At 48.9% G+C, this 14,519-nt stretch overlaps 1 protein-coding gene across 2 annotated transcripts in view; it reads right to left on the bottom strand.

The window, feature by feature from the left end:
- Positions 1-1,711: 1,711 nt before the first annotated feature.
- LOC125631769 (immunoglobulin superfamily member 2) overlaps positions 1,712-14,519 on the bottom strand; it is a 30,145-nt gene continuing 17,337 nt past the window's right edge. For both annotated transcript variants that reach the window (XM_075117954.1, XM_048838999.2), the window contains exons 7-10: positions 8,156-8,569; positions 7,156-7,548; positions 6,342-6,749; positions 1,712-4,473 (exon numbers count right to left, since the gene is read on the bottom strand). In XM_075117954.1, coding sequence (XP_074974055.1) covers positions 4,205-4,473; positions 6,342-6,749; positions 7,156-7,548; positions 8,156-8,569 — 1,484 coding nt within the window. In that variant the 3' untranslated portion in view covers positions 1,712-4,204. The remainder of the gene's footprint in view (positions 4,474-6,341; positions 6,750-7,155; positions 7,549-8,155; positions 8,570-14,519) is intronic.

The raw sequence follows: 14,519 nt of genomic DNA on the forward strand, positions 1-14,519 counted from the left end.
CATCACAGGAACGACAACAAACCCTATTTCAAAATACCTGGAGAGCTGAGGGAAAGGAACCAAGAGACCATACTTGGCCTAGAAGCTGAGACAGGCCCAGAGGGACACCCTACAAGGTGGGCAATAGGAAAGCCCCTCGGCTGTTTCTGAGAAGTACCTGAAGGTTCAGCAGCTTTTCCAAGAGCCCTGGATTTGGCACTGTCAGGAAGCACGCTGGTGAGGTTTTCACTGTTTCCTGAATATGGCAGCAGTACTCGTGCTAGCCCACGGGGGGCCCTAAGCAGGAATATTTTGCCTCCCCCCCCCCCTACTAAAGTTCTTATAATAAAAAGTGAACGGGGGAGTGGGCCTTGAGCTGCTTAAGGCCCTAAGCAATTGTTTAGAAATTATGCCTAGTGCCCGCTCTGTATGGCAGGGAAGCAAATACTGATCTATCAGCTCCAGGATGCACTACTTGCCTACCAACTCACCAACATGGCACACTGCACCCCGTGCTGCCCCTGCTGAGAGCGTAACTCTGCCCATTTACCTCCTCAGCTTTGCCGTCCAGGGCACCCCATGCCCCACAGCTCCTTTCTCACCCTCCGCAATCATCTGCCCCACCCCAAGAAAGAGCCATTGGGGTGGCAGCACGTAAAGCTGATCTCCATTGTAGCATTTCTGCTTCTCTCCAAAGCCAGCTTGCCACTAACAACTGCAAGAAGGGAACGCAGCTTGCAAATTGCTAGCTGAACTTCAGGGCTGACAGCTGAAGGGCTGGGTCTGGTTGTTTGATGCGAACTGGCTCTCTCCTTCCCACTACCATTTCCAACTTGCTTCCTCGGACATCCACACCCTCTTCCTCACACCCCATGAAAGAGAGCTTGGAAAACAGGGAATTGCTCACTGAAGAAAACCTTCCCTTGATTTCTTCTTTTTTGTGCCGACAGGCAAGTCGAGAGATAAGCTCATCAGAGCAAGATGGGAAGTGAATATTTCTCTGGCAGCTTTCACAAAACCTGACTAACAGCTGACTGATTTGTTTTGGCCGCACTCTCCATTGCCCTCTAACATCCCCACCGCTATGCTGCTTTATGGTGTAAAAGGGCCATAAAGGCAGTAGATCGGCCCACCGTGTTACATCCCTAGCCCAGGGAATTCCCAAGGTGGGACAGAAAGCATGGAGGGGCAGAAGCACTGTTACACTCTCTGATTATTCTTAGTTGCTGCAATGCTCCCTAGGGGGCAGGTGCAGCTCAACATAAGTGAGAGAAGCCTGGAGGCTAGTCTAAGTTACACCAGGGGCCAGAACAGGGGGATGCACAAAGTTGGCTCCTCCCCCATTTCTATTCCTGTGCTAAGTAGGGTTCTGGAAGCCCTCTGTCTCTTTCCTTCTCAGACAGTGCTGGGCAAAATGGTCTCTTTAAAAATAGGAAAGTTTTGGAGGTTTTTAGGAGTGATAGGTCAGTTCACTCGTGGAAGAAAATCAAATTTGTTAAAATAAAGTCAAAGGTTTGGCTGAAACGCAGCAAAACCAGGAAATTCAAACACAAGGTGTTGTGCTTCTCTAGCCCCATCTAATCAAGGCTCTCAGAGCACTTTACAAGCTTTAATTAAGCCTCCCAACCCAGGGATGAAGGAAGTGTTGTGAGGGTCGGCCTGTAGCTAGTCAGGCAAAGGCGAGGTGGCAATAAGAAGGGAATAATTCCCCCCACTGGAATAAACACGGATATACCAGGTGCAATCAGTTTTATTTTAGCAGATTTCAAACATTTTCAACAAACATCGGACCACAGCAAAGAAGCCCACCCGGCCTGGCTGTGGAATTCTCCAGGAAGCTACTGTGCCAATGGGATGTTAGGATCTGCTATTTAAATACCAGTAAGAATGCAACAAGCCCAGCGGTCACTGGGCCTCTAAAGCCCTCACGTCTCTCCATTCAGAAACTGGAGATTGGAACCGGTTTGTCTATAACATAGGTATTAGCACGTGAAGCAGCAGGGCAAGCCACCCCCAGTACAAGCTCCTGCTAATGTGCCTAGTCCACTGGGACCATGGCCTAGTGCCAACCAAAGTTAATGCAAATTGTGATGAGGGGTTTGGGAAGCGGACGCACTTCTCCACTAACGATTGGGCTGAAAGCTCTCTCTCACACACACACATTTCATAAGACAAATCAGATGGCAGAGACTTTTAGTCAAGACCAAATGGATCTGGATTGGAGCCAGCAACCTAGAGAAAAAAAGGCTCCATATTCCATTAGTACCAGTCCCCTGAGCCAGCTGGTCCTTATTTGGTTTTAATGCTGATTTGAGTGTATGGTGTGAAAAATGTAATTGTAAGGCAAATATAATAAAACCCTGTTTGTTCACTTTTAATAAGAATTAACACTAACTGCGGGGAATCAGGGCACAGGTGATATTGCAGGAGAATGAGAAATCTGCGATCACATACACGCGGGCAGTGTTCCAAGACCGTAGTTTTGTGGGTCCATCTGTCCATTCGGTGTAAAGAGCAGACAGACATTCTCTATATTTAGGTTAGAACCTCTGGGATCTCTCACTTTCTTGTGCTGCAGGGCTCTGAGGCATGCCTGACTGGCTCTGAATGCTGCTGTCCAAATAACCAGTGTAGACTGGTGGGAGTAGCCATGTGGTAGCAGAATCACAGTTAAAACACTGCCAGACAACTCCAGGATCTCCCGATTTGCCACTTATGTATTAATTATGTGCTCAGCCCCTGCCCTAAGCATCTTACAGGCTAGTCTGGACACATACAGTGCATTGCATTGAAAGAACTGGAGTTTAATTTTGCTGAAGTCATTGCTGAAAGGTGCTGCATCATCCCAGCCATCCTGCCAGCCATGGGGAGTTATATGCAGCTTTCTCCAGAGTCAACCAATAAAAGGATGGAAACAGAAAGTCTGGCACAGCAAAATGATTACATGAGTGACACAGAGCTAGCCTGGCAGCTGCGGTTTCTTTCTGTGATCCCCAGCTCCATATAACTCCCTTGCTGGGACAATAAGACCTTTTCTTGGACACCTTTCCAAGGCGCTTGGTGTTTTCCACATGGACATCTTTTCAGTCTCAGCTAGCCCTCACCTAATATAGAGCCTATCAGCTCTGTTCCGGGCCAGAGCTGGTACAACTGGAGTTTTAATTAGCAGATGGGGCAGGGCACTCAGGTCGTTTTGCACTGAGCGGCTAGCGGAAAGAGGGGTATTCATAGCATGCATTGGACAGAGGTGTTCCAGTGGGTGGGGTGGGGTGGGATGGGAAATAGAGGGGATTTTTACATTTATGTTTTTGGAGTGAATTTAATGCTGGATGGACAGCTTTGGAGAGTGAAGGCCTCTACTTACGCACTGCAGAGGCCCAGTAATAGGAGCGACTCTAGATTTCCCCCCTACACACACACGCTGTTCTGCCACTGTGCTTCCCTCCTGCCCTGAAGGGACCACTCTCTGAAAGGGGAGGGGAGTCCAGTCTCCAGGGCCCACTCAGATACGATTGCCAACAAGGAGGCAAACTGGTGGCAGCTGGAGTTGTGATTATTGATGCGAAGACTCCTTTCCCCTGAGAACTGGATTAAGACCCACCAACTCATCTCTCATAGACCATTCAAGCGTAAGTAGTTGGTAATGATTTTTGGCCCCTAGCCACTGACCACTGCACTAGAGCCAGCTAACGGAAGATGAAAGTTGGTCTGGTGGCTAAGGCACTGGACTAGGACTTGGGAGATGTGAGTTCAGGTCGCAGCTCTACTACAGCCCTCCTGTTGGACCTTGGTCAAGTCCCTTAGGCTGAGATTTTCAAAGTCGAATCTCGAATTTAGATGCCTTATTCCCATTAAAGTTAACAGGAATTAGATGTCCAAGTCCCTTTGAAATCTCAGCCTTGATCTCTCAGTGTCTCAAGGCTCCATCTGTAAAATAGGCATCGTACCTTCCTTTTTCACAGGGATTTTGTAAGGATAAATTGATTAATATTATGAAGGCCACAGAAACTACCATTATGGGAGGAGATCCACATAGGCACCTATGCAAGTAGAGAGGCAAGAAAGCTCCAGTCCCAATTACCTTAGCCATCCAATCTGTCTCCTATCACTTTCTTACTTTGCCACATTAAGGTGACTGAAGGAAAATGCACATTTTCAAGGTTCAGAGCATATGATGCTGAACAGCAGCACACAGTCCCTTTCCCCCTGCATGCCACCTGAGCATTCAGTCCATTTTTTCCTCCTTCAGATTATTCATCTCTTCCTCCAGATTACTATGGTCAGAATAAGTGGGCTCAACATCTCCAGCCCCTTTCAAATCCACCCACAGCTCTTTTCCTTTCCTTTGGTAGATCGATTCCTTGTGGGTCTGCCTGTTCTTGACATACAAGTAGAGGAGAGCAGCTATCAGGCCAAGGAACAGAATCAGGGGGTAGATAAGGATGAAGTGGAGCAGTGACGGAGACGAACAGACCCTGGAAGAAATTGTTGACTCTGCAAAAAACAGAAAACAATTGAACACAGCAGCTAATTATACTTACTCCTCCTGCTGTTCAATATTCACAGCACTAATGGGGGATTATAGCTAACAGCCCAGTGGTTATGGCACTCACCTGGGATGCACAAGACATGGGAGAACTACATTCATGTCCATGTTTTTCCTTATTCAGAGCAGGGGCTTGAATGTAGGTCTCCCACATCCCAGCTCAACCAATTGTGTGAGTCTCTCTTTCCCTCCTACACCCTTCACAATAAACTTTCAGGTTTGAGAAATCAGCAGTTTCCAATGATCTGCATAACACAGGCCACAGAAAGTCATCTCTGGCCTACTTTAGCACCGATGGTCAGAATGGTCCCTTTGGTGTATTCCTGGTATCTTTGTTTGTTTCCTTTAGTTTTCCCCTTTATGCCATAAAACACCCAGGCATGCTGCTATAGGGTTGTTCATGAGTTTGGGGCTGTATATGTTGTTTTTTTGATCTAGGATTGTTCAGGAAGTGACTAGCCTGGAAGCCAATGTGGTCTAGAGAGTTAGGCAGGACCTAGGAGTCAAGCAACCTGATGTCTAGTCTTGGTGCTGACACTGACTTTCTGTGTTTCACTGGGAAAGTCACTTCATCACTCTGAGGCTCAATTCTCCCATCTGTAAAATGGGAGGAATTTACCCTACCCCATAAAAGTAAAAGTACTATATAAGAATTCTTCAGGCCAGGGAGTGTTAGCAGAGGGTCTAGAATTTAAGATATCATTCCTCTAGATCATAAATCCTGTGGGATGCATCCTCACCTGGACACACACATTTTTCGAGTGAGTGGCACTTCCAAGTTTGTGTGCTTCGCTGTGAAAAATATCCAGTCTCCTGGAATTTTACGGAAATCAAAACACTGAGGATGCAAAACTACTTGGCAAAAATATATATCCAAATTCCATAGGAAATTTTCAGCAATTACTATTTCACTCAGCAACAACAAGGAGGGTTAATAAATAATCCACACAAAGGAACAGCTAGTGAAAGAAACATCCCAGTACAACAGAAAGCTAGCATCCAGTTACGAGGATGACTGAGATCCTAACCGCAGATGGGTGATGACAAATCTTCAGCACCTCCCTAAACACACTAAATAAGTTTGAAATCTTTGGTTCTGTTTATTCAGTTTCATTGCTGCAGAATCCCTCTGCATTTCCGAATTTTGTCCAGGCCTTCAACACACCCCAGTTTACCCCCCAAAGGAAGGTTGTTTCCAGTGGGGCCAACTATGAGAACAGACAGGACTGGAAGCATCACCATGAAAGCCTATTCCCAGAGGATTTCCAGGGGCTTTCTGCAATCTCTAGAGATTCGGATGACCACCCAAGAGTTTATCCAAGCTGAATGAAAGCCCTGGTTTTTCTAAGTTTTTCCAAAAAAAAAAAAAAAAAGAGTCTAATGAGAACACAGGTTCAAGCTCCAAGATTCAGGTTAGGACTGTGAGGGCTTGATCTCACAAGGCATTGAGTGCTCGGTCCCAATCCAGCAAAGCACTTAAGCACAAGAATAGTTCTTTGGAAGTCAGTGGGGTTGTTCACATGCTTAAAGCTCAGCATGTGCTTAAGTGTTTTGCTGGATCGGAGTCAGTGCTCAGCACCTTGCAGGCCAAACCTGGAAACCCCCTCCCCTCCAGAGTTTGAGGTACCCAGCTCCTGGGTCTGGCCCACTAGAGAGCTAAGGGACAGCTGTGGGACTGAGTTCGGATCCCCCCTTAGTAAATTCCAAAATATTCCATTCCGGGGTTTGGTTTGGGCCCCATCTTCATTCCTTCCCCTGCAGGGCTGGAGGCAAGGGAGAGGCTTTGGAAGGACTTAGAAAGTTGCTCATTGGTTACCTGCTGGAAGAATCAGCACAGTGATGTTCCCTGAGTGCCTTACACTCCTCTGATACCAGCCGCGCCCAGGGCCGAACACCCACAGCTCCCCATGGCACTGATAGTCCCCGCTGTCAGACACCTCAGGCCTCAGCAGCGTCAATCTGTACTGCAGCTCCCCAGGCCTCTCAAACCGCAGCCGGTTCCTGACAGTGCTGGTGGTGGCAGGGCCGTACTGAAACACAGAGCTGTGGTTCACACTAAATAACTCTTCTCTGCCTCCCCCGGTCATTCTCCACCAGGTGACGGAGAAGGCGGTGCCGCCGATGCCGGGCGATCCCAAGATGAAGTTGCAGTCTAGGTGGAGGTCCCCCTGGTTCTCTTGCAGCACAGCTGCTGAGCTTGCAACCTGCACCTGCAGGTCATCAGCTATCCCACAAGGAGAGAGAAGAGAGGCTTCAGGGAACTGGGTGGTTGTTGAACAAAAGCATCGTGAGGTATATTTTCTGCTGGCAGGCACTCCTCCCTTCTTTTCTATTCCCTACATACCAACCAGCAGCACTCCATGCACTTCTGGCCCTCCCTCCCCAACATAGCTCTGCCTCCCTTCCCTGCAGCAGGCTATTCCTGCAACTGACCCCAGCGCAGCTGAACCCTAACTTGCAGTCATCTCTGCTATTCCAGCTGTGCTCCCCTTTCCAGACCCTGCAGTGCCCCTCGACCCTGGCTGCATGGGAACATTGCAGAGAGGCAGCAGATGTTTGCTGGAGATGGGCAACGTCATATGCAGGGGAACTGGGAATGGGCCGGAGGGGTGGTGGTGGGAGAGCGTTACCTGGAGGCAGCGCAGTGAGCCTCGTGTACCCCGACACTTCCGACGCCCGTTGAACCCAACTGCCACTGCTGTCCTGCTGCCACTCCTGCACCTGGCAGCAGTACAGCCCTGCATCGCCCGGCTCCACGCTCCGCAGTACCAGGCTGAAGTCACCGAAGGATGGGCGGCGAAGGTGCAGCCTCCCCGCCATCTTCTCCTCAGCATACTCCACCATGCCGTTGGCGTGGACTTTCACCAGGGTTTTCATCCCAGAGTGCTCCAAACCATGGAACCAGATGGCAGAGAAGAGAGAGGCTGGTTGGGAAGGGCCCTGCAGGAGGCAGCTCATGGTCACGTCCTTGTTCTCAGTGGCTGTGATGCTGTGGTTTGTTTTTTCAACATGGAGTTTGTTCTCTGGTGTGGGAGGCAAGTGGAAGAGGCCTTCATTTAGGGACTGTGTTCCACAGCACAAAGAGACACACACAGGCTTGTTCGAGGCTGATCTGAGTCTCCATACAGTATGTGGGGGGGGGGGGGGGGGGTTGCGGGGCAAGGGGTCAGTGTGGATGGCCTGTTAAAGGGCCCCTGTTTAAGAACTGGGATCACATTCTTTTCAGGGTTGATGGGAAGACATGTAACTGGCTCCTGTGTGAGGCGCTCGGGGCTCCTTCTACTGCAAGTCCTAACTCCCACCCTTACGGCTCAGTCAGGGCTCTAGCCCCTGCCTCCACAGCCCCACCGGCTCACTTGGGCAGGTGACCTCCGCACCACAGTATTCAGAGGCTTCCTAATCGCTCACTCAGGGCTCCGGGCTGCAGGACGCGCCAGGCCAGGGAGAGGACAAGATGGGGGTTGGAAGAAGCAATCCCTAAGGGACCATTCCAGCCTGCATAATTGATCAAGGAAGGCCTTCCACCACAGCTGTGTCTAGCATGAGCTCAGTACAGCTGGAGATCCAGCCTTTGCTTCTTATGGACATCCATGCTGTGATAAAGGATCCCTTCTAGGATAGCATAGTTACCTGAAACCTTGAACTCCAGCATGGTCTTTCCTGATTCCTTCTTTCCAAGTTTGTACCAGCCACGGTCTGGTGACCACAGCCACTCCTCTACCAGGCAGTAATACCTGCCACGGTCACCATGATTCACAGACAGAATATGCAGCCAGAACAGGTTGCTGGAGACCCTCTCACTGTGGAATTTCGATTTCTGTATAGCAGAGCTGAACTCTGCCCCGTAGTCCAGGATATTGCTATAGTTGGCCCTCACGATTTGCAGTGGGGCAGCATCAGCTGGAGAAGGCGGTAAGAAGTACCAGGTAATGGCTAACTGAGAATCCCTCTGGGTCAGTGATGTGACTCTGCATTCGATTTCTGTGTCCGCGCCACCAGAGATCTCCAGGGATCTATCTTCTGTGTTTACTCTTAGCTTGCTCTCTAAATCAACAGGAAAAAAAAAAAGAAGAATTTACTATGGTAGCTACCAGTACTAGAACACCAGCAGGAAAGGGATAGATTTCTTGAAATGATGGCTTACGAAGCCTTAGGAGAAGAGAAGCTGGAGGGAACAAGTCTGAAATTACACATAAAAGGCTCTGTTCAGGTGTTAGAAACCCCGCATTCTGAAGGATGCCCGGCCCCAATTTCAATCTCCTTTCTTTTAGGAGTCCTTGCAATGTTTCGGTAATTAAAAAAAAAAAAAAATCTTTGGACACGTTTTTCCTTTGCAGAACCCCCATGAGCAATCCTACAATAACAAGATGTGTGTCCAACTCAGCCTTCACAAGCAACCCTACAAGAACAAGCCTGCGCACTCACGTTCAAGCACTCAGGAGCAATCCTACAGCAAACCAATCTGCACAGACCTACCCATCCGACCACCAGGGCTAAAGGAATGCATCAGTGAGAATCACAGAAGTCAGAGATAGAAGAACTCCATGGTCACTGTCAAAGGACTTGCCTGACTTGCAGCACCTCCTGCTGGCCAAGTGTGGCTCCGCAGCACCCTGCCTCTGTTCTTTCAGACCAGATCAGTTAGTTATCCAGACCACAGGAGTTCAAACATATACCACCTTTGTGGGGGCTAGTTTATTAACTCATTCTACAGAGGGTAACTTCTTTAGTTGCTGAAGTTCACAGCCACTCTGGGCCCATGAGTCCTGGGGCCAGTTTTCTTCCCTGCTCAGGAGGCTCTCACCCTCTTCCCAGAGCTGGCTTATACTTCAGACTCTCTCTCTCCTTAAGACAGGAGCTAGAGTTATAATTTAGGCCAGCTGTAGAGCCACAGCCAGCTTCCCCTCCAGCTGGCCCTTCCCCCAGTCAGTCCCTTCACCCGCAGGCTAGGAGAGTTCAGCAGGCAAAACCTTCTGCCCCTGGTAGAAACCAAACATATACAATCCTCTTCCCAGAGCGCGTCCCAATTCACTGGGAAAGCACAGAGCCCTGCCTCGCCCACTCTGTAAGGCTCCTGGTCCTAGGCCCTTAAAAAAATGACAGCCTGGGTTTTCCCCAAGCCTTAACTATTGTCCCGGGACCATTTTCCTTCTCCCAACAGCTAGCTCTGTAGAGTGGATGAAGACCTAGGGAAGGCAAAGTCCCAGAACATAAGGGTCACACCACTGAAGAGGTGTTGACTGACCACTACAGGCCCTACTACCCTTAAGGGGACGGTCACCCTGTTACAGTCACCCAGCCAACTCCCTGCCCAGGCAGGATTGTTCCTTTCCAGGCATATTTCCCATACTTTAATAACGCCAATACAGTTTAGTTTTAAATTTTCTCAAGCGACGGGGCTTCCAGTCCTTCCCTTGAGAGACTGTTCTGCTATCTCACGGTCTGAAAATTTCCCCAGCCAGTTAATCCCATTACTTCTAGTCAGACCTCTGTGTACCATCCCAAACAATTCATCTGCCTTCTTGAGGTTTACTCCCTTCACACAGCAGTAGGTGGGCCCTCCAGGCGGCATTACTGGCATGGGATTGATGCACGAGCTGAAAATGGAGGGGGACAAACCGGGAATGAAGATCCCACTGGTGCCAGTCCTCTTCAGTGAAGCAATGGGGCAGGGAGGAAGAGATGAATTAACACAAAAGTGCAGCTTTGGAAACTGAACAATGAGGGCCTTTCATCTCAGACAAACTAAAGAGTCTGCGTGGGTTTCACTAACACTTCCTGCCTCATCTGTCTGCCTTGGTTAATAACTAGAAATGTGGTAATGTGTTTCTGAATGTCCCTAGTCATTATACCTGGTAATTGTTCAATTAAGTGCTGAATGTCTCTAGTGCCAACAAAAGAAACATCCTAATCCGTCTTCAATTCTGCAACCATCTCCCACTGGAATGATACTGAGGTGTATCCTGCTAATGCAGTCTCTGTTTATGGGGCTTAGTTCCGATTGCATCACCTGTTGCTAAATCGATTGGGAAAGCAATAAAAAGCATGTGAACATGCAGGTCTCTCACGTAATCCTCCCATCCCCCATGCATACATACCCCACATCCTGCTTTCTAAAGGCCTGTTTATTTTAGATGGCAAGACTAGCCACGAAGCAGGGAGATCACGTCTTTGGGAACTTTTCTCCTTCTCTTCTTTCCCTTTTCAGGCTCTCATTCACCCTCTTAGACAGCAGGTGCTGAGGATATAGAAAAACTATCCCATCCCAGAAGCTGCAGGGCTGGATGGGTTGGACTGGGGAGTTGTTGCCTTAGAGTTGGGATCTGATCATCATTTTGGGGTGGGATTGAGGAGCTGGCAAGGGAGACTCTTTTGTCCATATAGATGGTTCCTGCATCCTGTCCTAGAGGCCCCCCCTTATGCATTCAACTGGGACACTGTTCTCTTTGCTGGCCACCATGGCAAAGAGAACTGAATGGCATTGCCATATACTGAACATACAGAGGACTGCGGAGGATGGAAATTAGCTCTGGGGTCTTTAATCCCAGCTATGATGGTCAGTGGGATCTCAGGAGAGGCAGAAGAAATTGCCTGTGAAGATGTAGATGAGGTGCATGGCATTCAACATCCTGCCACCTTGGGAACAGGACAATTTTACAAACATACATGCACGCACTTCAGTGAGAGAGTCAGGAACGGTTGCATCAAGGAACTATTAATTCACGAGGTAAGAATTATGGCTCTGATCCTGTGAGGTACTGTGTCCCCTCAGCTCCCACTGATGTTACTGGGAGATGTAGGAGCTTTGCATCTTCCCCTATTCCTCAGGAGCAAGGCTTTTTGCCTCCTCCCTTCCTTCCCCACTGCCCTGAAGGCTCCTCTAACATCCCTCTCTACATCTGGTGTCCCCCACAGCCTCTCTTCTCCCAGAGGTCCCTCACTATTCAGAGCCCCCCCACATTTCCTCTTTCCTTTGGGGATCCCCTCAGCACCCCTATTCCTTCTCAGAACCTATGGACATTCCTTGTCTCCAGAGGGCCCCTCACATATGCCAGCACCTCATGTTTCCCCTTCTCCTCTTCCTTCCCTCCGAGAGTTCCTCTGCACATCTCCCAGTGCCCCCAAGAGCCTCACATTCCCCCCCAGCCCCACTGTGTGCCTCTCCCTTCTAAACCTAGGTGTTACAGCCCCTCAATTCTCCGGCCAAAGAGGAGTGTCTCCCTTCAGAGCTCATCGTTGCCGCTTCTCGACTCAGATAGCCTCCCTAACCCCTCTTGGGGCTTGGGTGGTGCCTCTGCCTCCCTCTCACATCTGCTAGCCAAGTCTCTCTCGCCTTTATCCCTGTGTTCCTTTCCCTATTCAATGCATCTGCATCCTCCCCTCCCCCTCAACTCTATGTCTTACTCTCTATTTCTCACTCCCCTCCCCACCCCGCATCTCAAATCCCACTGGAGACATTAGCACATGTCGCTCTCAAATTGAAAACGCAATACACGGGGATCAGCCTCATAAATGTTTCAGGCAGGTGGAAAAGGCATGTTCCGCAGCCCGACTCTTTGCAGGCTGCCACGTCAGAGTGAGAACAGCAACGAGGATTTGGGTCCTACTGTGACAAGAGTCACAAAGGGGTGATGAAAAGAAAAAAGACAGCTGCTTTAAATGGGGTGGCAGGATGCTTTGCTGCTCTGTATTTCCCAGCAGATGACATCTGTGCTTTGAAGCTGGGCTGTGAACGCAGGGACGGTTCTAGGGGCAGGCAAGCAGGGCAGCTTCTCTGGGGGCGCCAACTTCCAGGGGGGGTGCCATACCACTAGCCTTCCTCCTACCCCGCATTCTTTGCTCCGCTCCGGCTGGCTGACCATTTTAACTCTGACTTTTTTGGCTTGACTGCTGAGGGGGAGGATTGCGGGGAGAGGAAAGAGGCATAGTTGCCAAAAAACATTTTCCACCCTGGCCAGCACAATAGCTAGGGCTGCTCCTGCGTGAATGCACAGAATGGCTAGGTAGCAAAGAGGAGCAAATGCATTTCTGTCTCAAGGGTCACCCACTTTAGTCATCTGTCCTGCTGCCATGCACCCCTCTGACTGTTCCACATCAGATCCCATGGGCTAAGCAGAGCTGAGCATGGGCAGGACTCGGATTTGACTTCATTTGTTTATTTTTCCATCCTTAAAATGGCACCCCTCAGAGCCAGCTCTGGGTATTAGCACAAATCTAATGCAGCATAGATTAACTCTTCATAACCTAAAACGGATTCAACCCCAGAACCTAACTGCTAAATATAACTGAAATGTCACTTGCCCCCGTCTTGATCCGGAAGTCTTATTCTGTGCCCTGAAGGCCAACACAGACTCTGCCACCGTCTAACTAAAAGTGGAAGGAAATTCCAGGGTTAAGAGGCATCCACTGAGAATACCTTGCCAGCAGGCTTTTAAATCTAGACTTGAGCACCAGCGGATCTCAGCTCTTATGGCAGAGCAGAGGGAAGGTGTTGCTTCCTCAGGAAGCTAGGACCCAAACCATAGGGCTTTCAAAATTATGTCACCGTCAATGGCATGAGAACACCTGCATATCAGAGGAAGTGGTGTGATGGCTTAATAGAGGGTGCTGTTCAATACTGAGTTAATCGCCTTAATCTCAGAGGAATAGTGAGCCATTTCTTAGATGAGACAAAGGCAAAGGCCGTGATATCACTTGTGGTCATTAAAGATACTAGGCTTCCTTATTAGAATAGGGCTATGAATTCCAGACTCCTAGCCTATTTATACAATCGCATTCTGATTCCATTTATTTCCACCTCCACTTTCAAAGGGTTACACTATTCTTCTTCATTTCTTTTCCTGAAAGGCTGTGACTTTTGTATCCTGCTGGTCAGTGTGTCATGTCCCCTTCTGTGTCTGATCCACAGAAGATACCATTCTCAGCTCGAGAGACAGGCACTTTAGCTCAGTCTATAACAACTCATGGTTAGCTCTGAAAGTCCCTGGTTCAATCCCCTGTGATGGCCACCATAACTGTGGTCCCATAAGAGTAGGCTCATCATCTGAGATTCAAACTCCTTGTGGGCTTCAGACATTTGGAATAATCTTCCTCTAGATGGCAGCCTTGAGCATGGTAAAACAGCTGCTTGTGACCCACACCAGAGTGGATGCTATTGCAGTAGTGGCAAATTGATTGTTGAATACAATTTGCAACGCACTCTGAGAGCTTTGGAGACAAAGAGCTATAGCAGGGTCAATAATCTGAACTGAAAGAAGGGAAAAGATGTATCACACTGTAACACAGATTCAGGCTAACCTGCATGGTGGCCTCAATCATAGAACATCAGGGTTGGAAGGGACCTCAGGAGGTCATCTAGTCCAAACCTCTGCTCAGAGCAGATCAATCCCCAACTAAATCATCCCAGCCTGGGCTTTATTAAGCCTAACCTTAAAAAACCTCAAAGGAAGGAGATTTCACCACCTCCCTAGGTAACGCATTCCAGTTCTTCACAACCCTCCTAGTGAAAAAGTTTTTCCTAATATCCAACCTAAACCTCTCCCACTGCAACTTGAGACCATTACTCCTTGTTCTGTCATCTACTACCACTGAGAACAGTCTAGATCCATCCTCTTTGGAACCCCCTTTCAGGTAGTTGAAAGCAACTATCAAATCCCCCCTCATTCTTCTCTTCTGCAGACTAAACAATCCCAGTTCCCTCAGCCTCTCCTCATAAGTCATGTGTTCCAGTTCCCTAATTATTTTTGTTGCCCTCTGCTGGATGCTTTCCACATCCTTCTTGTGGTGTGGGGCCCAAAACTGGACACAGTACTCCAGATGAGGCCTCACTAATGTCGAATAGAGGGGAACGATCATGTCCCTCGATCTGCTGGCAATGCCCCTACTTATACAGCCCAAAATGCCGTTAGCCTTCTTGGCAACAAGGGCACACTGTTGACTCATATCCAGCTTCTTGTCCACTATAACCCCTAGGTCCTTTTCTGCAGAACTGCTG

Source organism: Caretta caretta, chromosome 1 (genome assembly GCF_965140235.1).
Source record: "Caretta caretta isolate rCarCar2 chromosome 1, rCarCar1.hap1, whole genome shotgun sequence".
Taxonomy (NCBI): Eukaryota; Metazoa; Chordata; order Testudines; family Cheloniidae; genus Caretta; species Caretta caretta.